Source organism: Malania oleifera, chromosome 12, assembly GCF_029873635.1.
Source record: "Malania oleifera isolate guangnan ecotype guangnan chromosome 12, ASM2987363v1, whole genome shotgun sequence".
Taxonomy (NCBI): domain Eukaryota; kingdom Viridiplantae; phylum Streptophyta; class Magnoliopsida; order Santalales; family Ximeniaceae; genus Malania; species Malania oleifera.
The window spans coordinates 81,008,190-81,030,574 of NC_080428.1; the positions used below are offsets into that span (position 1 = coordinate 81,008,190).

The 22,385-nt window shown below is 36.8% G+C and overlaps 1 protein-coding gene across 1 annotated transcript; it reads right to left on the reverse strand.

The window, feature by feature from the left end:
• Positions 1-278: 278 nt before the first annotated feature.
• Positions 279-2,332, reverse strand: LOC131144670 (protein NOI4-like). The gene is made up of 4 exons (XM_058093450.1): positions 2,101-2,332; positions 1,809-1,919; positions 839-1,030; positions 279-711 (listed from the first exon to the last, which is right to left on the reverse strand). The coding sequence occupies exons 2-4, from the start codon at positions 1,815-1,817 to the stop codon at positions 688-690; spliced, it is 225 nt and encodes a 74-aa protein (XP_057949433.1). The 5' UTR covers positions 1,818-1,919; positions 2,101-2,332; the 3' UTR covers positions 279-687.
• Positions 2,333-22,385: the final 20,053 nt, after the last annotated feature.

Consider the following 22,385-nt stretch of genomic DNA (forward strand, 5'->3'; position numbering starts at 1 on the left):
TTTGATTTAAGAACAAAAATGAGCATTTATTCAATTAAAATTTTAATTTATTTAAATTTTAAAATTACTAATTAAACAAGTTGTTGATTTTTAATTTTTTAATTCCAATTTTTGGCAATTAGTTTTCATTTATAATTTTTATTTTTATAGTATTTAACAAGCAACTGGGAAAAGGGAAAGGGATTAGTTGGAAACGAAAAAAAAAAAAAAATGGTTGCTTCAAAGAGCAAAGAGCAAGCAAATTACAGGAATCTAAAGTCATAAACATTGCATGAAAATGAATACAAAATGGGGAAGAATTTCATTTCTTAATCAATTGATTCTACCCACTGATTACATATTGCAAATCCCAAAAAAGAAATTAAAAAAAAAAAAAAAAAACATAAATTACTACATACTGAAAATCTCAGTAAAAAGATGATGTGATGAAACAAGAAACTAGTGCTTACCCAGCAAACAAAAAGGGAAAGTGATGAAAGGAATTTGGGAGAAAACTGAAAAGAAAGAAAAATAAATGAAGTAAAAATTGAGTAGCAGCCAGCGAAGAGAGTTTCCACCCATTAACCTGCAGCGGAACACACTAACACAGAATTCTCAGGAGAGGAAAATTATCAAACACTGCACCAATTCGCTTCAGCCTGTGGTAGTTCTCACAATCTCAGGGTTGGCCTCCACGGCTAATGCAATCTAAGCACAGCAAAACCATCTCCTCTGCACAAAACCCAAAATGCATATTTACTTTTTAATGTTGATTTCGCAATTTCTAAACCAAAACAAAATAAATGAAGGGAAAAGAAAAGAATCTGAATCATGAATCAGAGAAGGAAGAAGACAATACCTTAGAAGGGTACTTGTATTTCTCATCTTGATTACTGTAATTGTTGTCATATCTGAGCTGCGAAGCAGAAGAATCGGTGCTGCTCTTCTTCTCATCCCTTGCCTTGTTAAATATGACAGTGAATCCTTCTGCTGATGCTGGGTCATTCACATCCCATTCCCCAAATTTTGGAAGTGCTCGCCCCCTGTCCTGCTGCATTTGTTTTCCAAAGTTTAACGGTTTAATCAGTCTCTCTCGACACCCAGAAACAAAATCATCCCCAATGTTCAATTGTAACCATGTTTTCATATGCACATTTTGATAATTTAGCACAAGTTATGGCTCAAAACTCCTTTAAGAAAAACCCCATGATCACCAAAAAACCATGAGGCAAAATGCATGCCTTCAGGAACCAACACATCTCCCTGGCTAAAATGTACAAAAAGACACGAACACTCTTCAAAATTTAACAATTCTGTCAGTCTAAGTCACAACACCCAGAAACAAAATCATCCTCAATTTTCAGAAACAACCATATTTTTATGCATTTTTTTTTTTTTTTTTTGATAGTTTAGCACGAGTAATGACTCAAAACTCCTTAAAGAAAAGCTCATGATCACCAAAAACCCATGAGCCAAAATGCATGCTTCAGAAACCAACACAACTCCCAGGCTAAAACGTATGGAAGGCCGCGAAGATTTTTCAAAATTTAACACTTCTGTCAGTCTTAAGTCTCCACACCCAGAAACAAAATCATCCTCAATGTTCAGAAACAGCCAGGTTCATATGCAATTTTCATAATTTAGCATAAGCAATGACTCAAACTCCCAAGAAAAACCTATAATCACCATTCAAAACCCACGATCAAAATGCACATTTTATCCAGAACCCAACTCGCTGGCTAAAATTTCAAAAACCCATTAAGATTTTTGAAATTGAAACATGATTGCAGAGAGTATAAGATTAAATAGAACAGATGAAATTAACTCACCGATGCCATTTGGGTTTCAGGTTACAAACACAAACTTCAAAAACCCAGAAAGAGCGGCGAAGGGCAGAAACAGACGATGACCTCCGAACCGAGACGGAGATGGGATTGAACCTAAGTAGATCGGAGAACAAGACGAATTGGTGAGAGAAAGAGAGAGAAACATTTATAGGCAAAAAAAAAAGAAAGAAAGAGGATCAGAAGAAAATCAGAAATGGAAGGGGTTTGTTGAGTGCAGTTCTGGAGGAACACGTTCCGAACGCGAAACACCCTTTCAGTTTCCCCATTTACGGACTCGGTAATGTCGCGCTGTACTTCATATCTCCATTGCTGTAATCTTGGTTCACCGCGTCACCGCCTCCCCCGCCGTCCGATCCCCGCCATCCGACGGCGCTCGTGCTGCCATTACAGCTCATGGAAGCTGGCACCCATTTGAGGCGCCTTGGCCTTGGGTTTAAAACAGAGCATGGATTTTTAGGTTTACTCGGTGTGTGAGAGGGAGAGTAGTCATGCTTTGTGATCTTGACTTTTTAAATTAAGGAATTAAAAAACATTATCTTTTGAATTTTTCAACTGGGGTATTTGGTAATCTTTCTTGAATGTGTCGTTTCTATTATTTTATTTTATAGGTAAAATGCGAAGATATAAAACTCCTAATATTAAGTGATATTATTTATTTATGTCATTAAATATGCTATATTGATCAAAATTTATATTAAGTGAGGCCAAATTGATAATTATAAAAATGACTTGTTATCTTGAAAAAAAATATTTAGTACCATTTTTATACTGATAAAAAGAAACAAAGGTACAATATTTTTTAGGAGATTCTTAACATATAAAAAGTTTAGAAAACTTGCCCTAATACCATGTAGCTCATTTAGCTCATTTTTTTTAAAGTGTCTCCTAAGCAATCTAGGGTAGGGTTATGAATGAGCAAAAAGCCAAATTGCAGTTGGATTGATTTGTTAAGTACTTGAAATCAACTTGATCTTGTTCGAGATCTACAAAAATCTAAATTACTTGATTAACTTGCCAAGTCGAGTTCAAATTTGGACATACCCTTCACAAGCATAATAGAATTTTTGTTATTTTAGTAATTTTATAATATGTAATTTATTTATGTTTTAATTATAATTAATAACCAAATTGAGCTTAATTAAGTTAAGGTTGAGCTTTGAGAAGTTACAAATCCAGGACACCCAATACTTTACACATACTTATTTATAATTAATAAAATACACATTAATAAAATATTATAATAATTATAAATGCTTACAATTAGGAGTGAATTAATAGAATATAATGACAAAGAGAAATATAATAAAATATGATATGCAAAGCACAAGAAAGTGCATGCTGATAATGATGTTAATATTAATTAGTAGAATTAATTATTGTGTTATTAAACTTGATAATACTAAAAATAAAGCATGCATTGAAGAATTCAACATAGTATTATTATTTTTAAAAAAAATTGATTTATGATATTATTGTTTCATATTAAATTTCATAAGTTTTTTGGGACAAAAGACTCACCTCTTTTCAAGTTTGACAGAAAGACGGACATCTTCTAAAGTTTCAAAAAACTTACAAACCTTCATGAGGTTTGGTGGAAAGATATGAATCTCATAAAGTTTCAAAAAACATATAGATTCTATCTCGAGATTTGAAAAAAGGTACAGTTTTTTTCTTATATTTGACAAAAAAATAGCTATGGGTAGGGGGTAAAGAATCCTAAATCGAATGTCAAGGGAGCTTTGTGAAATTTTTTAGACTTTCAAGAGTGGCCTGAGTCATTTTGACAAATATCAAATGAGGTTAGTCTTTTGTTCGAAATTTTCATAATATGTAATAATATAATTGACAAATTAATTTTATTAATTATTGTTAGCATTGGAGGACTCCATGGATAGACTTGGTATACATGAGTGAGTACTAATTTGACCTAAAAGCTAAAACCTATTAGCTATTAGGTGTAAGACATTAATTGTCTCAAATGAAATTATTATCATATTTGTTAAGGTAATTAGAAAGGTCTTTAAATAGAATATTGTTATCATAATTGTAATTATGTTTTTTGATTAATGATCTCAGAATTTTGTAAAACTATAATAACATCTCGGAATATGAGAAGTCTATAACTATGATATAATTATGATTCATTATTAACACTACAAAAAATAAGGTTATTAGTGAATAATCAAAACTGTCACTAATATTTATTCGTTACTAATACTATTAGTGACGAATTTATAAGAATTAGTAACGGTTTTAAATTAGTTACTATATCTGCCGTTACTACTAATTATTAGTAACGAATTTTGAAATCGTCACTAATAATAGAGTATTAGTGACGGATTATAACCGTCACTAAAACCCCAATCCCATCACTATAAATTTTATAGAGGCTTTGAAAAAATTTGTCACGAATAGTAGGGTATTAGTGACGAATTTTAAAACCGTCCCTAATAGTGTAGTTTTAGTGAATGATCAAAATGGTCACTAATAGTTGGATATTAGTAACGAATTTTAAAACCGTCACTAATAGTGCAGTATTAGTGAAGGATCAAAACTGTCACTAATACTTATTGGCCTTTAGTGAAGGATTATAATTTGTCACTAATACTATAGTATTGGTGATGATTTTAAATTCGTCACTAATAGTAAAGTATTAGTGAAAGATCAAAACCGTCACTAATACTTACTAGCCTTTAGTGGAGGATCATAATTCGTCACTAATAGTTGACTTTAGTTGTAACGATCTGCTTATCTAATCATATACTAAAACATATTTAATAATAAAGTCAACCCGAACCCGTGGGTAATAGGGACACCTGACATTCATAACGGAAACCTAAGTAGCAATAAATAAAAATCACATTCTCAAACAATAAAATACATAATACCAGAGTCAACTATAATCCCAAAACATTGTGTTTATATACAATCTTCCAAAAATATCAAAATAACTCTAGGATCCCATATCACAATCTCCCGATCATAGTTCAAACTTACCCTCCTAGCGGGGTAGTACAACTGACACAACGGCGGCCTCGATCTGCTGGTCTTTTTAGGTTTCTTGAAAATTATTTAAGTTCGGGGGTAAGACATGTAAAGACCCAAACCCGAATGGGTTCTTACATATAAATTTTTCAGCGGATGCAAATAAATCTAAATCATTTTTATTACCACAACACTATTTAGCTTTATTACAAATATATGTCTCAACTATTAAAATACAAACTTCTAAAATTCTAAAATATACAAACATATTCTAAATTATATTATATTAAAATTTTATTCTACTCTGTTCTTTCTATTCCCACCCATGCACTTGTTACGCCATATTTCTGGTACACTCTTCAAAATGATCTAAAATGTAAAATAATGATTGGGGTGAGACGACGCTCAGTAAGTAAATAAGATTATTATTAGCGTGTAGCCAAAATGAGCTTTCAAATATTTTAATTTTGTAAAATAATATTTAATATTATAATTTTAAAATTGCTTTAAAAATAAATGTAAATTTAAAATTTTCTATATAAAACTTTTATTATCAGTAAAAGTATATAATCATATACTATAGCTGTTAAACTAAACTTTTTAACTTTTAAAACTATAACTATAATACTAAATCATGTATATATATATACTTTTCCTTACTAAATCATTATCTAAGCACAAAAATGCATCCGTTTACATAAACATACAATTTTCCTTCAATTCATCAATATTTCTATATACGTAATTAAATATGTATATACACGTATTATAAAAACCACCCTTAGGTCTGTTAATCGTAAGTCATGTTTACCCTCATGACTGGGTTGTGCGGTCCGAAAACTGGACTTAACTGGCTGGCCGACCAAACTAAATCAACATACATCATCATTAAGTGAGATTTTCCCTGTTAAACCCTGGTCCGACCTAGTTGTGCACTCAGGAGAAATCCACTACCATATACAAAACCTCTATGTAAACAGTGTGGGTGCACTCTGATTCGTTTAAACTTTAAGTTACGGTACCGAACATTTGTAACTTTGAACTTTCTTTGTCATGAGGGGTTTTTAAAATATTTTTATTGTATAATTTGTACAATTAAAATAATATCATGAAAATATCATTTTTACTCATATTTTCGTGAAATACGCAAAGTAAAAAATCAACTCATGTAATCTTTACTTATATTTTCGTGAAATATGTAACGTATAAATAAACTCATGCCACATAATTTTCGTGTTAAAAATATTTTCTTGAGTAGAAATTAATGATGTAAAATACCCGAGAGGTTTAGAATATTTATTAACTCAAAAATAAATGCAAGTATATTAAAGATAAAACTAGTATAATTAAATATGCTTAAAAATAAACTCAAGAGAATTTTATGAAACTAACATAATCAAAATTTACTTACAAATAAATTCGGGTATGAATTTTAAATAAAAATCTAAAATAATCAAATTTACTTACCTCTTGTTTTACCTTGTGCTACGAATACATGAATATCTCTAAGAAATGAGATTGGAAAGAGTGGATGAGTGAGAACTTACTCAAAAATTCTCTCTCCACCACTAATTCTTTCACTCACTAATCATTCTATTCCTTTGAAAATTTCTATGAAAAATGAAGGTTGAGAGCTTCCTATATATAGGAAAATTTTGGGAAAGAAAATAGAATTTGTAAAAGTGTAAGGGGAGGGGTGAAATTATAATTTTTTTAAATTAAAGAATGGACAAGGGATGAGTTATGTATGGGTTGAATATGGAATCGATAGAGATGGAGGTCATGTGGGAGTGTTTGCCACCACTCCCATTTAATTAATTACTTAATTAATTATTTACTTATTTATTTATTTTATTATTTTATTATTTTAATAATTTTTATTATTATTTTTTTAAGCCATGTTTTAATATTATTATTTTTAATTAAATTCAAATTTTAAAAATTCATGTGGGCCCCACTTAGTCTTGTGGGCTCCACACAACTTTGAGACCTAAGTGGGTCATACGTAATTCCAATAGTTCTCACACGATTTTATGAACCCTACATAACTTCGGGGCTCATGTGGGCCCCACATAAGATACCTATATTATTATTATTATTTTACCATGTATTTAAACAAATTCTGTCTGTCAAAACAATATTTTATGTACTTATTTACATATACAAATAATGTCTACCCTGTTTTATCTTATGAAATTCTATTTTGACCAGGTCGACCTCCAGGGAGCGACTGAACCGCAATGATCTCTAAGCACTCGCTTAAACAAGGTATTTCTTAAGCATCAAACATGAAATCAAGGATCCTAATAGAGAAACACTTTCGTTTTGATACTAGCTAAATGACCATTATTATTATTCTACTTTATTTTTTTTGGGTTATTACATCCTCCCCTCCTTATAAAAATTTCGTTCTCGAAATTTGCTAATTTAAAATGAGTACTGTATAATTGGTTGCGCTAGTTAAAAAAGTAAATTGATGAACGATTTGACTAAGTCTTAGAATAGATCGATGGCCAATTTGGCGAAATATTTTATTTTGGGAACTTAAGTGTGAATCGTCGGTCTAATAGAGGTTGAAATGGAAAAGAAATTAAGAATATATATATATATATATATATATATATATATAATAATCTTTTTCCACATCTTCTGAATTTCTTTTCCATTTCAACCCCTATTAGACCGACGATTCACACTTAAGTTCCCAAAATAAAATATTTCGCCAAATTGACCATCGATCTATTCTAAGACTTAGTCAAATCGTTCATTAATTTATATATATATAACAAAATGAAACGAAATCTGACCTTTAGAGTCTTCGCTCAATGTCAACATTTATCGAAGTGCTAATGGTGTCACTGCTAACTGCCTGGGTTATTTCTTGGCAGAGTTGACCTCTTATAATGTCGCCGGCTTGGGTCGGAAAAAGGGAGAGAACACTCGTTTGTTCAGCAAGGGAGGAAGAGCTGCCCTCTTCCCTTTGTGGCATTTGGTGGGGATGCTCATAATAAGTCATCGGTGGCCCATATATGAGTCTCAATGCATTTTGGATCTCTTGGCAATGGTGGAGTAGGCCAGCATTATCACAAACCCTTAGTGTGGTGACTGCAATGCTACCATTGTAAGGGTTATGGTTCATTGGCATGATGTTAGTTGTAAGTTTCATAGGCGGAATATTGTCGATAGGGATAAGGGTACAAGTGGTTGGGAAAATGGCAGGGGCACTGCTTGGGGCGGTAGTGGCGGAGGAGGAAAGATGGATAATTGGTGGGGTAATAGTTCAAATAGTGGCTTCTTCAACTGATCCCCACTTACGCCTACGGTTCTCAAACCAAAAGCGTACATTTCTCGGATCGATTGGACCATACTATCGGAGTCGTGCTGCAAGCAAGATAGCTTGCTCCACAGAAGGGAGTTCCCATTGACTGCTGCGGAAGGCCTCCTCTAAAATCTCCAGCTGTGCCTTGCTGGGTTTCCATCTTTGGATTGACGATCTAGTGCTTCTCTCAGCAACTTGAGGAGTTGGGTGATTTGACAACATTTTCGAGTAATGAGACAACCAAAAGAAAAGTTGGGAAGAACTAATCTCTGCAAACTGAAATGTGGTTGTTCAAGATGGTAGAAAGCTGTTGCTTAGAGTTTGAGGAGGGTAGACCCTTTTATAGGGGAATGGCTGCATTTTGTGGAAATCGAGAGAGAGTGACACATGTCACGGATATCGAGTGACACGTTTTGCACGAATCGAGGGAGAGCGATGCGTGTCACGAATATCGAGCAACGCATGTTGCACAAATCGAGGGAGAGTGATGTGTGCCGCGAGAATCGAGGGAGAGCGACGCGTGTCACGAATATCGAGCACGCATTTTGCACAAATCGAGGGAGAGCGACGTGTGTCACAAAAAATTGAGAAAGAGCGATGCGTGTCATGGATATCGAGCACGCATTTTGCACAAATCGAGGGAGAGCGATGTGTGACGAGAGAATCGAGAGAGAGCGACGCGTGTCACAGATATCGGACGCATTTTTAAAAAAATCGAGGGAGAACGATGTGTGTCGCAAAAATCGAGAGAGAGCGATGCGTGCCTCGAGTGACGCATTTTTCAAAAATAGAAAGAAAATGATATGTGTTGCGGAAATCGAGCGAGCGACGCGTATTGCAAAATTTGTGAACTCAAGGTTTTGTTTTTGTTTCTACATATTTATTAATGTTTTAACTATAATTAATTTCATACCCAAGTCATCACTTGGGTGGGTGGCCTTGTAGCGACTCTCAATAAAATATAACATAATAAATAAAAATTGTAAACCCGAACCCGTGGGTAACGGGGACATCTGTAAAACACAGTGGAAATCTACGAAGCAGTAAACATAAAATCCAAATATTCATCCATAAAGCATAATACCAGAGCTTTCTATAACATTATAAAATTGTACTTCTATACATTCTCATATACATCAAAATATCTCTAGGAACAAACACAAAATAACTTTGATCCTATTACAAAATCTTACCTTCCTCACAGGGTAATCTCAGTAACTCAATGGCAGCCTTGACCCGCCGGTCTCTCAGGGGATCCTAAAAAATTAATTAAGTTTGGGAGTGAGACACTTCTCAGTGAGGGAAAATAAACTAAATACAGTTGTGTGGCAACATGAATATTTAATGCATTTATACATATACAGTACATCTCATAGATTGGAAAAAACGTTCATCATATCATACTGAATAATCATACATTTTTCATATTTGTTAATAACTCATAACGTACATAAAACATATGCTATAACAGTAATACTGAAAAGGCTTGCCGGTGTCATGTATTAACCCCCATGACGGGTTGTGCAGCCTGAAGGCGGGACCCGACAATGGCTTGCCAACCATTGCCGAGTCAAATATGTCTGTAAGTACGATGGGCCTGCCACACCCTGGTCCGGACTGCCAGGTGGACGTCCACACTCTACTGAAAGCGACATCGACTATCCATCTCCCATCCCCTCGTGGGATGGTTAGCACTAATCTAAACGTAGATATTTGATCTACATATAGTTATGGTACCGAGCTCCTGAACTGAACTAAACTAACATCCGGGATCTGATAACATATAGTACATGGTAATATAGCATCGTTCATAATTTCATAAGTACGACCTCGTGCCAAAAACATAAATACGTGGCCTTGCGCCAATAACATAAATACGACCTCGTGCCGATAACATAAAATATGACCTCGTGCTGATAACATAAAATACGGCCTCGTGCCGATAACATAAAACACGGCCTCGCTTTGAAATCGTTTCAGGTATTACATTATGAAAATAACTCATTTATCATATATTCGTCAAACTCAATATAGCATAACTCGTCTTTTTCAAGATACCTGAAAATATGCTTTGTTCGTAAAGTCATTCATATCATGATTCACTTCACATAAAATAATGTCCATGCCACACATGTGCCGTTTAAAGTCATACCTCATATTCTAAAATCATCATTTCTAGCATCTTATACATACATATACATTTTAATCATAATAGCAGTATTTTCCAAACATACATTTCATATATGATAAACAAATATAGCATATTTTTTGCTGAAAATAAATGTGCTCATAATTAATAATAACTTGAATGGAAAATAACTGTTTTAGTTTACTCCCTTACCTGGCTATTGAGAAAGCCCCCAAAATATCCAAGGCTAACCCCCGTATGATTTCCTGATCGATACCCTGAAACTCAAAACTCTCAGTATTAAACATCAGTATTTTCATGCGTACATCAATTTCTATAACTACCATAAAGCCTAATTTGGCTTAAAAAGCCTTACTTAAACCCAGGGATGATTTCCAACTTCGTTTTCCCAACGATCTGCTCTAGCAAACTCATAGAGAACTTCGCTAGGAGCATCGTGGTAGCCTTAAATCTTTGATCTGGCGACTGGTGGGGCCAAAATCGAAGAGAGAGAGTGAGAGGGCCGAAGAGGAGAGAGAGAGAGAGAGAGTGGAAAGGAAGCATGGAAATGAAATAAAAATCGGATTTTTACATATATATATATATACATATATATATATATATATTAGATTCGTCGACAAGACACGTCACCTTGTCGACGAGTTCTTCATTAAATTCGTCGACGAGACCTTGTATTCGTCGATGAAATTCAAGCTGCCTCAGGACCCCTCTCGGTATTTTTTCGTCAACAAGGTCCTGTATTCGTCGACGAAGTCTACGACCTCCTTCTGTTTCTGTTTCTATTTCTCTCCCTCTTAATTATTCAAATTTCATTTTATTCGGGTTGTCACATAACATGCCCCAAAAACACAACTTTCTCAAGCCAGAAGTGACATTTACTGAATTTGGCATACAATTTCTTCTCTCTAAGCATCTGCAAAACCTGCCTCAAATGTACCTCGTGCTCCTCATAGCTCCTCGAATAGACCAGTACATCATCAATAAAAACAACCATGAACTGGTCTAGGTATTGGTGGAAGACTCTATTCATCAAGTCCATAAATAATGCTGGAGCATTCGTCAGACCAAATGGCATAACAAGAAACTCGTAATGCCCATACCTGGTCCTGAAAGCCGTCTTCGATACATCTTTTGCTCTCACTTTCACTTGATGGTAACCTGATCTGAGATCGATCTTCGAATACACCCGTGTACCCTGGAGCTGATCAAACAAGTCATATATACGGGGCAGAGGATACTTGTTCTTGATTGTAACTTTATTAATCTCCCTGTAATCTATACACATCCCGTTCTTTTTCTTTACAAACAGCACTGGAGCTCCCCACGGCGATACACTAAGTCGTATAAAGCCTTTATCTAGCAAACCCTGCAACTGGTCTTTTAATTCCACCAACTCTGCCGGCGCCATTCGATACGGTGCTTTAAAGATCGACGCTGTGCCTGGTAGTAGATCAACGAGAAAATCTACTTCACGATCAGGCGGCAAATCTGGTAATTCATCTGAAAATACGTATGTAAATTCTTTCACCACAGGCGTATTGATAAGTTTCATTTCATTTTCTGACATTTCTTTCACAAAAGCCACAAATCCCAAATAGCCATTCTGAAGCAGTCTCCTCGCCTGAACAGCTAAGACCATCTGAGGTAAGGATTGCACCCGTGACCCTATAAATCTAAATTTTAGTTTCCCTGGAGGTCTGAATATCACCTCTTTAGCATGACAGTCTATAATAGCAGAATTAGCCGCTAGCTAATCCATGCCAAAAATAATGTCAAACCCGTGCATATCCAACACCACCAAATCAGAAGATAAGATCTTCCCTTGAACATTAACTGGACAACCGCAAAGTACTCTACTACATCTCACCACTGACCCGGTCGGTGTAGTCACTAATAATTCGACATCTAATGATTGCGTCTCAACCCCACATAATTTCACACATCCCAAGGACACAAATGAGTGTGTGGCACCATAATCGAAAAGTGCAGTAACTTTAAATGAAAACATACTAACAGTACCTGTCACCACGTTGTCGGTCGCCTCAGCGTCGCCCGGCGTCAAAGCGAAAACTCTGGTTGGGGCCGTATTCCTCTACTGGCCTCCTCATGGTGCTTGGTAACCTCCTCGTGCAGGTCTAGGAGTAGGAGCAGTACTATTCTGTGTTGGACACTCCCTCATCATATGCCCTGGCTCCCCACACCTGTAGCAAACACCTCGCCCAGCACGGCACTCTCCCAGGTGTCTCTTCCCACAAGATGGGCAAGCTGGAGATGACTGCACACCCTGGAGATCGCGATTCCCAGTCTCCTATCTCTGGTCCCTATAATAGCCACCTCTCTTCCACGCAGCATGACCGACTCCCTATTGGGAACCAGAAGGTGTAGACCTTTTCTTTTGCCTCTGCTCCTCAGCCTCCAACCGATCACCAATTTCTACTATAATGGCTCGGTCAACCAGCTCAGTGAAGTCCTGCAACTTCAAAATCGATACCTGCTTATAAATTTCTCTTCTTAAGCCTCTTTCAAATTGCCATACCTTCTTTACCTCATCTGGAATGATGTACGGGGCGAAGCGAGATAGTTTAATGAACCTCGCCGCGTATTGCTGTACTGACAACTGTCCCTGTTTCAGATTCAAGAACTCCGTAATCTTAAGCTCCCTGGAAGAGGCTGGAAAATACCTGTTGAAGAATATTTTTTTAAACCGCTCCCACGTCATCTTCACAGGTACAGTCCTCTGCTGCTTTAATAATCTCACCGCCGATCACCATCTCTCGGCCTCTCCAGTTAGTTTATAAGTGGCAAACAACACTCTCTGCTCCTCTAAACACTGCAGCACTGTAAATATCTTCTCCATCTCCTGCACCTAATTCTCAGCGACTGCAGGATTCGTTCCCCCTGAGAATGCTGGAGGACTCATCTTTAGGAATTTCTCGATCGTACTACCATGGCCTACAGACGAACCACTCTGTTCCCTCAAACTTCTGGCAATCTCTGCCATCACTTGCTATGCTACGCTGCATAAAACGGCATCTGAATCACTACTCGCAGCGCCTGAGGGTCCAACACCCTCACTCCCACTGGCGTGGGCACTATTGCAACTAAGGTCCATCCTGAAAAACAAGTAACTTAACTCAAAACCCCTTCACTATACATGTCACTCAACTCATATAGTATATTTTTCCTAATTAACTCATCAATCCTGATCTTAATTCAAGGTTCAATCCTGCAACCTAGATACCCAACCCGACGATAGTTTACAATGACTTTCCTGAAATTGTCACCCCAGGAAAACCATACAAACCACCACGGAAGTCCTGTATCTAGCCTACAAAACTAGACCTCAAATTCACTTATCCTATACTTTAGTATTATTACCGCTGCACTCTAGAGTCTACAAAACCTAATAACCTAGGCTCTGATACCAAATGTAGCGACCCTCAATAAAATATAACATAATAAATAAAAATGGTCAACCCGAACCTGTGGGTAACGGGGACATCTATCAAACACAGCGGAAATCTACGCAGTAGTAAACATAAAATCCAAACATTCATCCATAAAGCATAATACCAGAGCTTTCTATAACATTATAAAACTGTACTTCTATACATCCTCATATACATCAAAATATCTCTAGGAACAAACACAAAATAACTCTGATCCTATTATAAAATCTTACCATCCTCACAGGGTAATCTCACTAACTCAATGGCGGCTTTGACCCGTCGGTCTCTCAGGGGCTCCTGAAAAATTAATTAAGTTTGGGAGTGAGACACTTCTTAGTAAGGGAAAATAAACTAAATACAGCTGTGTGGCAACATGAACATTTAATGCATTTATACATATACAGTACATCTCATAGATCGGAAAAAACGTTCATCATATCATACTGAATAATCATACATTTTTCATATTTGTTAATAACTCATAACGTACATAAAACATTTGCTATAACAGTAATACTGAAAATATACCCAAGATGAATAGCTAACTGGTGTCATGTATTGCCCCCCATGACGGGTTGTGCAGCCCGAAGACGGGACCCGGCAATGGCTGGCCGACCACTGCCGAGTCAAATATGTCTGTAAGTACGATGGGCCCACCACACCCTGGTCTGGACTGCCAGGTGGACGTCAACACTCTACTGAAAGCCACAACGACTATCCATCTCCCATCCTCTCGTGGGATGGTTAGCACTAATCTGAACGTAGATATCTGATCTACATATAGCTACGGTACTGACCTCCTGAACTGAACTAAACTAACATCCGGGTTCTGATAACATATAGTACATGGTAATATAGCATCGTTCATAATTTCATAAGTACGACCTCGTGCCAAAAACATAAATACGTGGCCTCGCTCCAATAACATAAATACAGCCTCGTGCCGATAACATAAAATACAGCCTCGTGCTGATAACATAAAATACGGCCTAGTGCCAATAACATAAAATACAGCCTCGCGCTGAAATCGTTTCAGGTATTACATTCTGAAAATAACTCATTTATCATATATTCGTCAAACTCAATATAGCATAACTCGTCTTTTTCAAGATACCTGAAAATATGCTTTGTTCATAAAGTCATTCATCTCATGATTCATTTCACATAAAATAATGTCCATGCCACACATGTGTTGTTTAAAGTCATACCTCATATTCTAAAATCATCATTTCTAGCATCTTATACATACATATACATTTTAATCATAATAGCAGTATTTTCCAAACATACATTCATATATGATAAAAAAATATAGCATATGTTTTTCTGAAAATAAATGTGTTCATAATTAATAATAACTTGTATGGAAAATAACTGCTTTACTTTACTCTCTTACCTGGCTACTGAGAAAGCCCCCAAAATATCCAAGGCTAACCCTCGTATGATTTCCTGATCGATACCCTAAAACTCAAAACTCCCAGTATTAAACATCAATATTTTCATGCGTACATCAATTTCTATAACTACCATAAAGCCTAATTTGGCTTAAAAAGCCTTACTTAAACCCAGGGATGATTTCCAACTTCGTTTTCCCAACGATCCGCTCCGACAAACTAGTAGAGAACTTCGCCAGGAGCGTCGTGGTAGCCTCAAATCTTCGATCCGGCGACTGGCGGGGCCAAAATTGAAGAGAGAGAGTGAGAAGGCCGAAGAGGAAAGAGAGAGAGAGAGAGTGCAGAGGAAGCTTGGAAATGAAATAAAAATCGGATTTTTACATATATATATATATATATATATAGGGTCAGATTCGTCGACGAGACACGTCACCTTGTCGACGAGTCCTTCATTAAATTCGTCGACGAGACCCTGTATTCGTCGACGAAATTCAGGCTGCCTCAGAACCCCTCTCAGTATTTTTTCATCGACAAGGCCTTGTATTTGTCGACGAATTTTCTTCTGCACTCATCGACAAACCCTTGTATTCGTCGACGAACTTAGGCAATCTCTTGAAATCATTTTTATCCCCCAATTGCAATGTCATTGACGAAGTCTACGACCTCCTTATGTTTCTGTTTATATTTCTCTCCCTCTTAATTATTCAAATTTCATTTTATTCGGGTTGTTATAGGCCTAGTGGTAAGGAACCGACCGTGCATCCATGTGATCGCGGGTTCGAATCCCCACTATGCCTAAGTGGTCTCATGCCTTGGCCTTACTTCGGGGGAAATTTGTGACAACCCAAATAATAATGGGATTTAAATAATAAAGAGGAAAGGAAATGGAAACAGTAGCAGAAGGAGGAAGTCGACTTTGTTCGTTGATGACATTGCACTTTGGAAGGAATAACTGAGGGAAATTATCAGGGCCTCGTTGACGAACACAGGGGATTCGTCAACGATGGTATAAGAGGACCTCGTCGATAGAGGCAAGATTCGTTGACGAGGAAATACTAAAAGAGGTTTTGGGTAGCCTAAATTTCGTCGACGAGGAGTGAGTTTTGTCGATGAAATTATTAAAGGACTCGTCGACGAGATGATGTGGCTCGTCGACAAATCCAATCTTATAAATATAAAAAAACCCGGATAAAACGTAAAAATTAAGGAAAAATCTCACTCGCTCTCTCTCCCTATGGTTTCTCTCTCTTCTCTCTTCAATTCCGGCTCCGTCGCTCGCCGGATCGACGATCTGAAGCCACCACGACGCTCTTGGAGAAGTTCTCTGCATATCTGCCAGAGCGGATCGTTGGTAGAACTCCGTTGAAAATTATTCCTGAATTGAGGTAAGACTTTTTAAACCAAATTTGGTCTTACAGTAGTTATAGGAAATGATATACACGTGAAAATACTAAAGTTTAGTATTGGGAGTTTTCATTTTCAGGGTATTGAGCGGGAAATCCTACGGGTGTGAGTCTAGGAATACATAGGGGCTTTTTAGTTGTCAAGTAAGGGAATAAATTAAAGCAGCTATTTTTTCACACAAATTACCATTATTTTTCAGCAAATTGATTTTCAGAAAAACATGTATATATATGAATATTATTGAGTAAATGTATATTTGGGAAAAATACTACAGTATACAAGAATTATAATTTTAAATGGAACGTATGATTTAATTCAGCATATTTTGATTAATTGTAAATATTTTATTTCCATAATTTACAAATAACCTTAATTAATTAAAAATATTTTGTTTCCTAATTTTTTGAATATTAATTGTAGATATTTTGTTTCCAAATATTCTGAATAAAGCATATTAATTGTAGATATTTTGAATAAGCATATTAATTATAGATATTTTGTATACTAATCGTAAATATTTTGTTTCCATATTTTTTTTAAGCATATTAACTAAAAATATTTTGTTTCCAAATTTTTTGAATAAACATATTAATTGCAGATATTGTGTTTCCACACCTTTTGAATAAATATATTGATTGTAGATATCTTGTTTCCATATTTTTAATAGCATGTGAATAAATGTGGGGGTAGCGGGATTAGGTTAAAAATTGAATTCACACACTTTCACGCTCTATACCCGAGTTTTACCTGCTAAGATTAGATAGAGGTGTAATAGCGTTTGTCCATTCTTAACTTAAGCTTGATGGGACCCGCGAACCACCCCGCTCAGTGCGAGTTTTATCCGGACCCCTATAGGGGAGGACGAAATTTCAAACTGGGGACCTTTTTGTCTATAGGGGTTAGAACCTACCCACACATATTTGTATATAGTTTTCCTTAATTAGGATAAAGCCATAAAGAACCCTGTATATACATACCTACCCTGGGTCGGGACATCCTTCTCCCCATACCGTATTTTGTATATATGTTGTGAGATACCTTGTATTATACTATGCATTTTGCATCCATTTTAGACTTACATACTACTTAACCAGTATTCTGAAAAAGCCTAATAATGAGACTATGGCCTATCCTTTCAAAAACTGAAGCACTTGGCCTAAGCATTTTAAAATACGGGTCGGCCCAACCTTTTTCAAATAACTCGGGCCCAATTTCTTTTTTCAAAAAAAAAAAAAAAAAAAAAACTTGGGCCCGACCTTTTCCTAAGAAAAAACATGGCTCAAGCCCGATTTTCAAAAAGGGTCAAACCCAGATTTCAAAAGCGGGTCTCAACCCTATTATCTACAAATCCAGGCCAACATTTTCTAAGCAATCCAAGCCCAATTCCTTTTCAACTAGGGTTTGATCCCATCATAAAATAGCTTGAAGCCCATATTTTAAAATACTCGAGGTCCAAGTGCATGTTAAAGTCCACAAGCCCGTATTGAATAAATCCAATGGATTGACCAGCCTAGGTCAACCCCAAAGTTAGATCATAACCTGATCCTTCATAGGATCTAAGGTACATGGACCATTAACAAAGAAAGAAACAATTGAGGGAAGATTTGAATAGAAATTGTCGCCCATCAATGGTCGTGAAATCTTTCATTAGTGGAATTTTTCTAGAATTTTGGCAAAGTAGTCATTTAGGTTACATCGCATTCATGCACTTCATTTCGTGCATAGCCATGTAGGATAGGCTACATGCATGTTCATATCTTTGTTTGTATGTATAAGTGCACTAGTTAGATCCATGCATAAACACCTATTGCATCCCATGGTCATGCATTAAATACTCACACATTCATGCATTACATAATCATGCATTCGGTTCTAAAAAGAAAGTTTTGGTCCACAGCTCTCTCAAGGAAAGAAGCTGCTTGAATAATCAAAAGCAAAATTGAGACCGCTACGCATCCGTACAATACTAGGCGAAAGGCAAGAGAAATGAGTGAACAACTAGAAAATAGGGTCCTGGGCATAGAACAAGGACAAGAAGAATTGACTGAGAAAATGAGCAAAATTCTGGAATTATTGATGAACAAAGAAAAAGCGGTACAGAATGATCCTGAGACAGATACAAACCCTATTCACCCTCTAGGGTTCACCCTAAATCATAGACAAACATCAGCTCCACCACCGGGCGTCATAGGGGATCCAATGCCAAATATACCTCCATTCATCCCAACTGTGCCAGCACAAGGGTTTCCAGTGGCAGGAACTTCCCCCGTTAGTAACTTCCGAAATGGAGATAAACAGATCTGAGTCTGAGCGTTGTTGTGACATATTGGAGGAGCGCTTGAAAGCAATTGAAGGGCATAATACATTCGACTCCGTTGACCCTAGTGACCTTTGCCTAGTGCCAAAGGTCACTCTGCCGCCAAAGTTCAAGATGCTGGATTTCAAAAAATTCGATGGAACCCACTATCCTCAGATCCATTTGACCCTTTATTGCCAGAAAATGGCTGCACACACTGATGATGAGAGGTTGATGATGCATTGCTTTCAAGATAGCTTGACTGGAGCGGCTATCAGATGGTACATTCAGCAGGATCGAGCTCGAATCTGTACTTGGAAAGATCTGGCAAATTCCTTCATAGCTCAGTACCGCCACGTGATAGAAATGGCACCTGATCGCATGACCCTACAAAGCATGCAAATGAAACCTAATGAAACATTCAGAGAATATGCATATAGATGGAGGTACATGTCCATCCAAGTGAGCCCTCCGGTGGAAGATAGGGAGGCTATCTCCCTATTCGTGAATACATTGAAAGATCCTTACTTCGGATATCTCTTAGGGACAACCCCTCATGACTTCATAGATATTGTTTCTACAAGAGAGAGAATTGAAACGGCCATCAAAGTCGGAAGAACCAAAAGTAATGGTGCAGAAACTGATCCGAGTAAGAGGAAGAAAGACGAGGAAGCACAGATGATTCAGGGACATCCTTACCAAGAGGGTAAGACCCGGTGGACAAATAAGAACTTTGCTTACAAACACACAGTCCATCAGATAGTGCAGCCAGGTGCGCAACCCCAAGCAATTTCCCTCGGGCCTAAGCCTGTTACAAGGTAGCTGAATGTTCAGGACATGAGAGAGGAACCCCCGATGGAAAGAAAAAGAAAAGAAATTCAACCTATTCCGATGACTTATGCAGAATTGTTCCCGCAATTGGTGCCAATTCAAATGGTTGCACCAGTATCAGGATTGTTGCTGTAGTCCCCTGTCCCGAAGTGGTACAATCCAAATGCTCAATGTGAGTATCATTCAGGGGCAATAGGTCATTCAATTGAAAAATGTTGGCATTTTAAGCATAAGGTACAAACCTTAAGAGATTTGGGTCTACTGGCGTTAAAAGAATATTTTGAAGTTCAAATCAGTCAAAGGAGTAGAACAAGTTTTGGATCAGAGATATTCTATATATAGTCTGAATGAATGGGTTTACTCTTTGACCATGGAAATGGAGAAATTCAAGTGGCAAACTTTTGATCGTCCGCCCCCTTCAAGGATGCTTTTGTTTTCTTCTTTCTTTTGTTGCAATTTGTTAACGCTTGTGTCTCAAAAATTTCCTTTTCTATTAATGAAATGAAATTATGCATTTTCGTATATCACTTGCATCAAGAAGTTCAATTGCCAAAATTTTGCCTACTCGTGTTTCATCCTAAGATAAGGAAAAAAAAATGCCAGTATTCATGAGCCACAAGCGGACGATAGTTATGAAAATTCTAGGAGACGGAAGTAAAGGAAGATGAAACAATGTTCGTCACTCTATGAATTCAAATACTGCGAAGAAGTTTTCAAAGCCTCAGTAAAATAGCTGTTGGTTCCATGAATCTCATGTCGGTCCGTTAATCATGTTTTGATCGAATGATAGATGGCCATCTTTGGCCGACAAGTATCCCTAAAAAGAACAAAATATTGATTTACCATTTGTTAACCCATTTGAGCTTGATTGTTAAACCAATTTTTCTTAAAAGTCAGTTCACCAAAAATTTAACTTGGGTTTGGGTCTTCTAGTGTTTGGATAGTCATTTGAGGCAATGGTCACTACCAAAATGATGGCAAGCCATTTTTCTGCTACCCAAAAGAAAGTCAAAGAAGAAATCCCTTGCAAGCCCTTTTTGAGCCTGAAAAATTCAATTCTTAATTAACCCGTCAAAGGATCACACCCCACACTGGGGCAGTTTCAAAAAAAGAAAAAAAGATCAATCCCAAATGAAATTCAAATGAAAATGAAGTTAAGATTCCTTCATAAAAGGAAAAGCAAAAGTTGTGGTTAAAGAAAAAGATGAAAAAGCGAAAAAAAAAAAAAAGGGAAGAGAAAGAAGAAGAAAAAAGAAAGAAAGAAATAAGGGACATACTACATATGTGACCTTTGACCAAATTATCCTTGATAAAATCGACAACTTTGAGCCTTATTTAACACTTTTTTTCTTTAACCCATACCCTTAGCATACATTACGGTTCAAATGAAAGTCCTGACCAGATTGGTATACATTGTTGTCTCGAATGATTTGTCAGACTCAATATTGGGTCTAAACTACGTAATGACCTGATCTTGAAAAGGTATGTAGGCAGCTTGTTCACATGACAAGTCCGGTCAATACCTTGCAGAAACCCCAAACTGGGGCAAACGTTATGAGGGGATGGGATTTTTGAGCCTTGGTTTCCCCCTTATTTTTAAAACCCATATTCCTAAGCCTACATTTCGTCCTGAGTCTTAAAGACCATCTTGAGATCAAAACATGGGTCGAACTTGGCTGAACTAGGGGAAACCATTAAACAAGAGGTTCCAAATGGCTTCACGGCAGAATAAGGTAGAAGAATAGTCCCCCAATAAAACTGGGGCAATCAGTGAAAGAAGAGAATCAGCTATTCAGTTCGAAAAGTTAGCACCATCATCATAGGGTTCTCGAATACTGGTATGAAATTTTCCGTTGAAATAGCATGTGAACACAGTAAAACATCTATTTTGTGCAGATGGCCTTTTGATTTAGCAAGTTGATGTCCTAAATGCATGATCATTCATCATTCATTCCTCCATCCAAACAAAAAAAAAAAGGAAAAAGAAAAAAGAAAAAATTCCATTCTTCAAAAGCTCCAAAAGGAGGACAGATGGTCAAAAGGGCTTAATCACTGACACATTCGCTAAAAGAGGATCCTTGTGAAAGACAGGTAAAATGGTCAAGAATAGTTATAAATGCACCTAAATGATGCAAACTCCGTGTTGAGTTCCAATGACGCTGATTTGGGTGCCTTCGTGTCGAAGCCAAATTTGAAGCCAATATCAGTAACAAACGATGGTAACTGGGGCAAATTTTGGATTGAGTTTTGACTAATTCTGATGTCGTCATATCGGAGTGCATGATGAAAACATAGCCAAGATCAGTAGATGAGGATCGAAACTAGGCAGTTTTTGAGTTCCATTTGAGCGAATTCAAAAGCTTTTAGGACAGAATAAAAGTCAAAAATAAGGCCATGACCAGTGGCATGTAAACACTGGGGCAAGTTTTGAGCGCCTTTTGGAATTGGAAACATGGCCAAAATCAGCGGCAACTTCGAATTTGAAGGCACACCCAAGATCAGAGATTGGGTTGTTGATTACAAGCACGTTGGAAGAAGAAAAAATTCATGCATTACCATACATCCCATGCATTGCATAAGAAAGGAAATACGAAGGGCATCTCATGCAACATGCATACATCTTTGCATTCATGCATCATTATGCATACATAACAACATATCACTGCATTTTTGCATCTTAGGTAGCAACATGCATACATATAGCAATAAAGCACCATTCACTCATACTTGCC